The 11321-nt window shown below is 41.6% G+C and overlaps 1 protein-coding gene across 1 annotated transcript; it reads left to right on the plus strand.

Moving 5' to 3' along the window:
• Positions 1-6517: 6517 nt before the first annotated feature.
• Positions 6518-9329, plus strand: LOC133924471 (protein VERNALIZATION 3-like). The gene is made up of 4 exons (XM_062370020.1): positions 6518-7274; positions 8040-8101; positions 8216-8256; positions 8771-9329. Exons 1-4 carry the CDS (start codon positions 7083-7085, stop codon positions 8998-9000), a joined length of 525 nt encoding a protein of 174 aa, XP_062226004.1. The 5' UTR covers positions 6518-7082; the 3' UTR covers positions 9001-9329.
• Positions 9330-11321: the final 1992 nt, after the last annotated feature.

The following is an 11321-nucleotide window of genomic DNA, read 5'->3' on the forward strand; positions in this document are numbered from 1 at the left end:
GCCATGCGAACTTTCCAATACGCAAAGTTCTTTCCCTCGAACCTTGGCACGCTACTTCCACTCCCCGGGGCCATTTCTCTAGGATTTTAAGCCTATCAAGAGAACGTAGCTCTGATACCAATTGAAAGGATCGAATAGCCCAAGAGGGGGGGTGAATTGGGATATTAAATTTGTTTTTTTTTAATTGACTACTGCTTGACCAAATAAAACTTATAAGAAACGCAAGTAAGGAATTTTAACTAGCACAAGATAGCTAACCACGCAAGAATTAACTAAGAAAGACAATTCCTAAGAAGAACTTGCAATAATAACAAAGCTCAAAATAAGATGCAAGAAAGTAAAGAGTTGGAGAAGACAACACCGATTTTTTTCCGAGGTTTCGAGAAGTTGGCACTTCCCCCTAGTCCTCGTTGGAGCATCCACCAAGGATGTCGCTCCCCCTTGAGTCACCAAGGCTCAAGTGCTCCCTCTTGATTACCCTTTCTCCATCTCCGGATTGGCGGGTATCAAACCAAGTACATCCTCTTTTTCCGGGGCTCCCACAATTGCACCAAGAGCTCACCAAGAAATCCTCCGATCACTAAGACCGTCTAGGTGTTGCCAACCACCAAGAGTAACAAGCCTCAAGCTTCACTTGACAAAGACCAAGCCTAGACAACAGCTAGATGCACACTTGTTACTCTCCAAGCACTCAAAGAAGTCCTTAATCATCAACTAAGAACTTAAAATGGACACAAGTGCTCCCTCTCTTGCCTCTAAATGACACACCAAGTGTATGAGCTGCTACAGGGTCGCAAGAGCCACTGTTGAAACCAACTGAGTGGGTATTTATAGCCTAGAGATCAAAAATTAGCCGTTGGCTAACCACTCTCATTTTACTGTAATCACCGGATAATCCGCTGGCTATATCCTTAAGATCACCGGATAGTCCGGTGGGTTCAAACCCAGAGCCAGCTGTCACTAGCCGTTGCACGGCAACATTTGTCCGGTGATAAACTTCGGTGAACAACAGTCAACACCGGATAATCCGGTGAGTACAACTCACCCGACCCTTCGAATTTCCGAACCTTCTGCAAGAAATACTCCGGTGATATTTTTGCTACCACCGGATAATCCGGTGAGTTCAATTTGTCTGAGTTTCTTCACAACATTTCTCCGGTGGTCTGCCAGCTAAGTCACCGGATAATCCTGTGAACGTAATTTTCCACTGTGGCCCGAAGCAATGCTCTCTGCAAGAAATAGTCCGGTGTTCATATTATGCATTCACCGGATAATCCGGTGGGTACAAAATTGTTTTTCTCCGAAAATTTTCTCTGCTGGAAAAGCTCCGGTGGTCACCGGACTTTTAGCACCGGATATTCCGGTGTAACACTTCTGAAATTTTTCATATAATTCGGATGCCTCAATTAGTGTTTATCCGGTGAGTATTAGACATCCATCAGAGGATAATCCGGTGAATAAATGTTTTGTGAACTTGTCCAATTCAACTTTCTTTGAGCTCTAATTCCTTGACAGCTTCACCATGGACTTGTATACTCTACCTAGTGCTAGAATTTAACAAGTGTGCATCATCTACGTCTAGACTCACTAAGTCAAGCTACTACTTTTAGCCCCCCTTTATAGTACGGTCAAAAGACAAAAAGAAAAAGGAGACCTATACTACTCTAAGTATCCTTCATCTCCTTTGTGATACTTAGAACTAGAAGATCCTTAGTCTTAAAGCATATGTCCTTTGATTGTCCATATAAGCACTTTAGGGACCAAGATTAACCAAATGTCATTGTATACTGAATTTTTGATTCCCTTCAAAACAAATTGTTAGTCACAGTAATATGGTTGTCATTAATCACCGAAACACTTACCACTTACCTAGGGGCCTAGATGCTACAATGGTGAGAGAGGGCGACAACAACACAAGGTTTTCCCATCTACTAGCCAATGGGAGGAGGAGGAAGAATCTGATCCTGTCTATGGAGACTGATCAGGACCAAATCAACTCTCAAGACCAAATCAGGGAGTACATCAATGACTTCTACAAACATCTATTTGGGTATGACTCTAGAGGTGGACTCAATCTTGAGGAGTCTTGCTGAGACAACCAGTACATCCTGTCAGATGAGGCCAATGACTCTGATCAAACCCTTCTCTATAAAAAAATTGAAAATGTCTTCAGAGAGATGAAAGAAGACTCTGCCCCTGGGCCTAATGGTTTCACCCCTACTTTCTTAAGGTGTTTTGGGACTGTGTCAAGAAAGATATCTATGTCATGTTCAGTGACCTCAAATGCTGGTAATCTTGAGCTAAAAAGGCTTAACTATGGGGTTATAACTTTGATACCAAAGGTCAAGAAGGCCAACACAATCAAGTAATACATACCCATATGTCTTCTCAATGTGGATTATAAAGGTTTCACCAAGGTGCTTAATAACAGGCTAACCCTCGTAACCAAGGAGGTTATTGGCCCCAATCAAACCACCTTTATCAAAGGAAGGAACATCCTAGAGGGTGTGGTGATTTTACATGAAGTGATACATGAGCTGAGAAGAACAAAACAGTAAGAGTTGCTGGTTAAAATTGACTTTGAGAAGGCTTATGACAAGGTAAAATGAAATTTCATAGAAGGAGTCATGAGTGAGAAAGGATTTCCACCTAAATGGATAGAATGAGTCCTACAATCTGTCAGGGGGGGGGGGCAGAATCTGCATAAACATCAATGGTCAAATGGGGCCTTTTTCAGAACATACCATGACCTCAGGCAGGAGATCCCTTATTCTCCTTGCTCTTTAATATTACCGTAGATGTGTTGAGTTCCCTGATGAACAGAGCATCAACCAAGGGTCTGCTCAGGGGGTCGTGGACCACTTGATTCCTAGAGAGATTACATATGTTTAATATGCAGATGATACCATTCTAATGATTGATAGTTCTGACACCTCTATCATCAACCTCAAGATCATTCTCTATTGCTTTGAATGGTTGTTTGGACTTAAAATTAACTTCCACAAGAGCAAGGTCTTTGCTTTTTAGGATGGAGCAGTCTGAGAAGGAAAGGGCTACAAACATGCTTAATTGCAAGCTAGGTCAGCTCCCTCTGAAATACCTGGGTATCCCTGTTTCTGATGACCATTTAGGTATTGCTACCTCCTCAGAAGTTCTTACAAAAATGAATAAAAGGCTTGACCCATAGAAGGGTAAGAACCTGGCCTATGAGGGCAAATTAACTTTGACAAACTCCTACCTAACCAATTTACCCATGTTCACCATGGGCTTCTATCCCCTTCCCAAAGGGGTTCATAGGAAAATGGACATTGTCAAGTCCAGGTTCTTTTGGAGGGATGGGTGTTGAGGATATGAATAGATACTATTTGGCTAAATGGGAAGCTATCTATAAGTCTAAAGACTACGGAGGTCTTGGCATTTTAAACACTATAATTATGAATGAGTGTTTGTTGGTCAAGTGGATTTGGAAGATCTACTCTGGGTTTGAAGACACCTGGTGCAAACTTCTTAAAGCCAAGTATATGCCAAATGATAGTTTCCTCACTTCTAGGCAAAGAGGTACTTCTCAGTTTGGCAGGACTTGCATAAGGTAAAACACATTTTCCAATGGAGAGCTATTCTTAAAGTGAATAAGGGCAACAAAACTCTCTTCTGGAAGGATGTTTAGTTGGGTGATACCCCACTGAAAATACAGTTCCCTGACCTATTTTGCTTCTGCTCTAAGCCAGATTCACTAGTTTTAGATTGCTAGGTTGATGATGAGTGGGAGGTTCATTTTAGGAGAAATCTGACCGCTAATGATCTGCTCCAATTGGGTGTCCTGGTGCACAAACTGTAGTGTGTCCAGTTGAATGGTGAGGAGGATAAGGTGACTTGGGCTCTGGAAAAATCAAGGAGATTTACCACCAAGTCTCTTCACAGGTTCCTCACCTTTGAGAGTGTTTCTATCAAGGATGCTATGAAGATCTAGACCTACAAAGTCCCTCTTAGAATTAAGGTGTGTCTTTGACAAATGTTGCATGATAAGCTCCCAATAGCCTCCTCCCTAAAGAAAAGGGGTTGAAAAGGGAGTCCAACCTACTGTCTATGGAATATGCCTAAGGATGTCAACCATATCTTCTTTGGATGTGTGTTGGCTCGCTTTTTTTGGAGTGCTCTGAGAGATGCCTTTGGGTGGAATGGGTTCCCCGCTTTGGTAGCTGATTTATGGGCGAGATGGCTCCAAAGAAATTCAATATCTCTCAAAGTCTAGGTCTTTTCCTCTATGCAGGTTTTGCTTGGGCTCTTTGGAGAATTAGGAATTCCATGGCGCTCGCGAAGAAGTTCCCTAGTAAGCCCACTGATGTTCTGATACTAGCTATGTCGTTCGTGCAGAAATGTAGCATCCTCCTCGGAAATGATGATCATCTCAAGGTGGACATTGCTCATGCGCATGTCTGCGAGTGGCTGCAGGGATTCTCCCCTACTGCTGCTCCTATCTCGGATGTCAGGGAGCTTTAGGCATTTTCGTGAGGCTTTGGTGCTCTCTGTAATAGACTAGCAAGGTGCATGTTTGTATGTTGTTGCTTAGAACTTGTGTTTTTCAGTTTGCTGGGTGTTCCCCACCAACCTTGCTCTCCTTTTTATCTTTTTCTATTACTGTTCTGTGAACTTAGTTATTGGTTTTCAATAAAAGCTGAGGTAATCTCTGTTGAAAAAAAAAGGTTTATTGTCCATATTCTGGGGGTGACTATACATTATAATTGGCACAGACGAGTGAATTAAGCAGCTGAATTTGTTACATTGTAGTAGCAAATCCATCCATCATGCAGATAGGCAAACAACATTGAATTTCAAATTTCCGACAACTACAAAACAGAACTTGACTGTTTGAATTACATATGTCAAAGTTGTTGTTTCAAACTCAAGGAAGTGATATTTTGCCTGCCTGAGTAGCTTTACCCCATTTTGGCAGAAATAAAGAACAGAAACAGCTATGGAGTGATATGTTTAGATAGAAAGATTTGCACAGCTATGAATAGACATACTAGAATAATATAATAACAAAATATATGTCAATATACCACCTTGTCATCGTTATCTAAACTGAAGCTCTAGTTTATAATCTTTGAAGGATAAACAAGACTTTATTCTGAGTTCTAGATGTCGACATGCACTGAAATAAACCACACAGCTGTACCACTAATTTGCTCCGCAAGCATCTATCTTGGTAAAAGCACTATCAAGGAAGAAAGAAATAATTATGTTGGGGGAAAACAATGAACAAGTGTTAAGAAAATCCCTTAATACTTTGTATCATTGCGGTATAATATTATTCCCGTCAAACAGTGCTTCATTTGAGGAACCTCTTCCATCATTCATTTTGAGAAGATGATATTCACTACAATAACATTAAAATAGAATTGTTTTTAATATGTATGCTCTGTTAAAAAAAATGGTCGGGAGTTCCCACATTCACTAAAGGAGGAAGTGGGCACCTGGGCTAGTTCAGGACTCAAACCCCGAAAGGTGAGGAGGTTAAACAGGCTCCACACCAGGTCACTAACCTCTTCCCAAGCATGTATGTTCTAGCCTGTATAAATCAAAGAAATACAAGATTACCAAGTAATAGGGGACCTAATGCTTGCTTGCTATGAAACACCGATAGTTGCAAATGGTCTCGTATCAGTATCGTATACTATATCTGATATAGATACACGTTAGATATGTGGCCAATACGTATCCACCAAGTATCCATCTAAAAATAAAGATTGAAAATATAGATACGCCTTCAATACTTGTGGGATCCTTTTCAGATACAGTCCAGCCCAGCCCAGTCTGACCCAGCAAGAGAGCATAACCTTCCTTTCTCTCTACCCTAGTTGACTCCAAGCCGCAACTCATGCAAACCCGCACACCACCCTCCTATTGCCACGCCCTCAGCAGCGACGCCTTCCACCACCTGCACGCCCTCACCTGCTCTTCTTTCTTCCATCTTCCATCTTCCCCTTTAGGTTCTTCTTCTAAGTGGTGTTGATGCATCGTGTAGTTGTGCTCACCCTAGCATCGACGGCGATGACACCACCAGCGATGAGAAGATGGAAGTGGCGACTTCAAGTAGTGTTGTTGATGCAACCTCCATCGACATCAGGGCTCCACTGTAGGATTATGCCATGATTATAGAGAGACCTAAACTAGGCAGAGGCGATACTAGATGGAAATGTAATTATTGTTCATATGTTGAATTTAGTAGCTATACTAGAGTGAAAGCGCACTTGCTGAAGAAAAAGGGACATTGAGTCAGTCCATGTCTGAAGGTGACTATAGATGTCCTAAATTTGAGACTTTTAGTATGTTATGTAATATAACTACTTTAGTAGGACATGAGAGTAACTAAAAAAAGTAAAATATGGGAAAATAGCATATCTAGTATCGGTGTTACATAGCTTGCTTGTCCCATTCACCTAAACTTTTATTAATGAAGAGCAAGGGAATGTTCATGACGCAGTGAAGAAGATGAGGTGTCAGTTTTACTAGCAACGCATCATGTCTAGGGTTCCAGATATAGGGAATAAGTGAGCGTGGTCATCAGATTTTATTCGTCGATGTGGAATTACAATGCACATTCATATTTTTGTAAGCTCAGATAGTGGGCAGACCTACATATTTTCAGTGCTGACGCACAATATCTATATATACATCTTAAAGTTAAGATTCCAAGGCATCTGGAGCAAACATCTCTTGATATCATGAATGCCTTCAGTACTTCAGGTTGCAAGTATAAATAGGGCATGGACCTGCACTCATCAGTTCACCAAGTTCACATTCGAGGCCAAATCAGCTTCCATACTCTAGAGAGAGCTGGCTTTAGGGGTTATAGGGCAAAAGCTATATCAGCTGTTAGCAAGCAATCGTCAGGGTACTTTCACCTGTGAACCGAAGTCATCTTGCCGAACTCCTTCCTTTCTCATTTCAGTCCTCGCCTTTTTCATCTTCCGCAGGGGCCTTTAGTCTTTTGATTAGAGTAGAAGCCTACTAAAAAAAGACTCTGGAGCGCAACCTCTTCTTACTTAACACCTCAAAATAATCATTCCCCACAAACCATGTCAAGGGATCCACTAGTCGTAGGACATGTTGTTGGTGATATTTTGGATCCATTTATCAAATCAGCATCACTTAGGGTTCTATACAGCAACAAGGAACTGACCAATGGATCTGAGCTCAAGCCGTCACAAGTACCAAATGAACCAATGATTGAAATTGTTGGGCGCGACACGAGGAACCTTTACACTCTGGTAAGTCCATAACTAGTTCATTACTGCATTGAGCAGTATTAAGTTTAACAAGGTGTATTTAGAGTCAATTAAAAAGTATATGCTTAACTGCACAAGATGATCGACCCAACTAACAACACAACTCCAACTTGGATTAACACTTTCCCCTTAAAAATTAGTATACAATATCTTATTGGTAACATCTGCTTTTGGAGTTCATCCCCTTTAGTTGTTTTCAGTGCCTACATAGCACTGAAAGCAAAGAATCTCAGCTTTTTGTAAGCTGTACAAGCTCTTCTTTATGGATTGAAAAGGACCTCTACGCTTCCATTTTATTTCATGTATCCTCCTTATGTTTAATAGGGTTGCCACATGTACCTGCAAAGTGTATATGGTGCCGACTAGAATCAAAATTATGCATGTCCCTCAAGAAGTACAGGAACCTGAATAATTATGATTAGATGCAGCAATACATGTCAAACAGTATAAGTCCTCGCGTGTTAGTAATGTCATGAAGATGCCCAAATAGTAACACTATTACAAGAAGTCTGGAACAGACAATTTTAACAGCATTGCAGCGATTCGTTTATCTCTAAAATGCATCGAAGTTAACAGATAACTTGAATGTCTAGATTGTGCTGGTTAAGAGAATAATGTCATTGTAATCTTCTGAATAAGAATTGTGGTGCACATTTCAGAGAACGTACATTAGCCATCTTTTAGGGAACTGTTTTATTAAGCTAAGAGAAATATTTTCCTCAAAATAACAAGCTAACTTGCTACTAGGTAATGGTGGATCCAGACTCGCCAAGTCCAAGCAACCCAACAAAAAGAGAATACCTTCATTGGTAAGACCTGAAACATTTCATAATTATTGGAAAATACTCAGTTTTGTAATTTCACTTGTATGATGTGACAACTCCAAAATAATAAGTAATGCTTATGCTATGTACATGTCACAGGTTGGTGACAGACATCCCAGAATCAACAAATGCTAGCTATGGTGGGTTCTTCTCATTCTTTCCTTTCTAAATTTAAATATTTTCATGAATTCAAGAGTTGTCTAAGATTCTAAAAGAAATGCATATGGTGTTAGTCAAGATGGCATTTATATGTACCTTCTTTTGATAATAAAAAATTGGCAAGCATATCATCTGCATTTTATTAAAAAAATCAAAATGACAATTATATGTGCTAAATTAGAAAGGAGAAAAGCTATCACAAATAGGGCATACCTGAATAGTAAGCAGCTGGCTGTCATATCTCCCACATCAATACATGGCAGATAATTCATTGAATTATGATGGCAGTAAAATTGTGCAATCTAGCTCCGCTAAAAGTGGAATTGATGAGTTCAGGTGAAATTTTATTTTGAGCTCAACATGAGCATCGCTGTAGTTCCCAATTTTTACAACCTAAATTTTACCACAATGATTATTTATCTGAAAATATTTCCACAGATGAGAGCAATATTCATAGGAAGTCACTTCGACATGTTTGCACGAATTTTATTACAGGAAATGAAGTTATCAGTTATGAAAGCCCAAAGCCAACTGTTGGAATACACCGCTTTGTCTTTGTACTCTTCCGCCAATCTGTCCAGCAAACTGTTTATGCACCAGGATGGAGATCAAATTTCAACACACGAGACTTTTCTGCACTTTATAGTCTTGGACCTCCTGTGGCTTCAGTGTTCTTCAATTGCCAAAGGGAGAATGGGTGTGGAGGCAGAAGATACATTAGATAAATACCAGATCACTGATAATGCTCTGCAAGAAGGAATTTAATTAAATGTGAGAAGATGCACAAGGTCAAGCACATCGCAAAGCGATAGAATGCTGGGCCTTGAAATGTAGCTTCATTTGAAAATTACTTTGCCACATCTGCAAGTGTAGAACAAGACACTTGGAGAATGAAAGCTTACAATCTCATCGTCTTGGACAACTGTCTACATCTTCATTTCTTCAGCAAGGGAAACTTGATGATGACGTATACAAAAAAATTACTGTTCCAGTCATGTTCAAAAGCAGGTAGCCAGATGATACCCTTCATCAAACTAACAAGTTGGCTGCAGGGTGGCAGAAATCATGTCTCATGTCCCTCAAAAACACTTCAGGCCCTGTAGTTTTTCAATAGATATTCACGGAGTAATCGAAATCCACAGCTGCTTGTTTGAGAAGGCTTGTATAATACAGTGCTAAGCTCTTGGTGCAGCGATGTGCACAGTATAACTCTATCACTCTCAATATTGTCAGTGACCAAGGTCTGGCAATTTTTTCAACACCTGATATAAAAGTATCACAGCACGATTCAATCTGGACTTAAGATACCCCCAGCCTCCCGCACGCGACGAGCACGCTCGCCAATGTTGCCTCGTTCGGGGCGACGTCCATCTCACCGAAGACGCCGAGCGCCTCCGCGAACCTCCCTCCCCTGACGAAGGCAGGGACCAGCGCGGTCCACGACACGACGTCCCGCTTCGCCACTTCGTCGAACGCCCTCCCGGCGTCCTCGCACGCGCCGTAGAGCGTTACTGACGGGCAGGCGCCCCAGGAACCCGGCCTTCGCCGCGACCGCGTGCGCCTGCCGGCCCTTGCGGATCCCCCCGAGCCGCGCGCACGCCTTGAGCGCGGCGGGGAGCGTGTACCCGTCGGGCCGCGCGGGCCCAGAGCACCCCAAGGCGAGGCGCGCGAAGGCGCGGAAGGCGGCAGAGGGGGTCGCCGGCGAGGGTGAGGTGGGAAATGAGGGCGTTGAAGGGATGGGCGCAGCGGGGGCAGAGGCGGACGAGGGCGTGAAAGGCGTCGGCGTGCGCGGGCGGACGCGCGTGGGCGAGGGGCTTGGCATAATGCGCGAGGAGGGCGGCGTCCGCGGCGAGGCCGGAGGTGAGGAGGACGGCGCGGGCTCTGAGGAGGGTGGCCGCCGGGAGCGGGGAAGGGGAGGCGAGGAGGGCGCGGTGGAGGGAGACTGCCATGGCGGTATGGAACCAATTCCTGAAGTCAGAGGACTTAAGTCAGATAGAAATAATAGATTGTGAGGTGAGGCACGATTCATTAGGTACTATAGAGATATTATTATATCAATGGTAATATAACAGTACTATAATGCTAAATCTGATATATATATTCATGATCTAATCTTTATCACTAACTTCACTCCATGACGGTATTGGGGTTTGGAGCGATAATTATACATACATTCACGATCTAACCTTTATCACTGACTTCACTATATGACAGCATTGGGGTTTGGAGGGAGAATTTGGAGGTTTAAGGTCGTGTACCGTGACCTCCTTTGGCAAATTAAAAAGAAAATAATATCTCATTGGAATAAGAATGAAATTTAGTCTTAGTCATCCATCTCTCTTCATCTCCCTATCCTAACTGTCCATTCATTTCTTTTTCCCCATCCTACTCCTCTTTTCCCGGTTGTCAAACGCCCTGTGTATGTATACTCATGTTTTGAGACTCAACTCAAACTGAAACTCAAAAAGAGAAATTCGCTTCATAACACTTTGCTTCGTAAAGATTGCATCGACAGTTCACAAATATCTACGATATAAAATACGAGTCACTTCTCCGCGTTAAATTTTCCCTACTCTCTTCTTATATAATAAAAACTCCTAAAATTCAAATAATGTACTCACTTTTGACATCTACTCTCGTCCTTCAGTCTTTTCATCTCGTTACTAGCTACATATATAAGATTATATTACTAATAAAAAATAAATTAAAAAAATAAAAATAAAATTAACAGATAATCTCTTTCTTTTTTAATCCTATCTGAAATCAAACTACTATATTGCTCCCAATGTATTCATTCAGTAGTACTCTATAACATATCAAAATCTTCATACCTTAAATTTATAATTGATATTAGTATACGTAATAATTATATTTTCGTTACCATGTAAGGTCACCTAGCTAGTCAAAACTAAATTTTCAATGGCTTCAAACAGGGCATTTTGCTGCAGCCCTTCAAGCTGGGCATTGCTATTCATTGGTCACAAAAAATTCACTGCAGTGACATACAATCTCTCTCGCCTTCGTCGAAAGAACAAATTTATTCCAA

This window comes from Phragmites australis, chromosome 7 (assembly GCF_958298935.1).
Source record: "Phragmites australis chromosome 7, lpPhrAust1.1, whole genome shotgun sequence".
Taxonomy (NCBI): Eukaryota; Viridiplantae; Streptophyta; class Magnoliopsida; order Poales; family Poaceae; genus Phragmites; species Phragmites australis.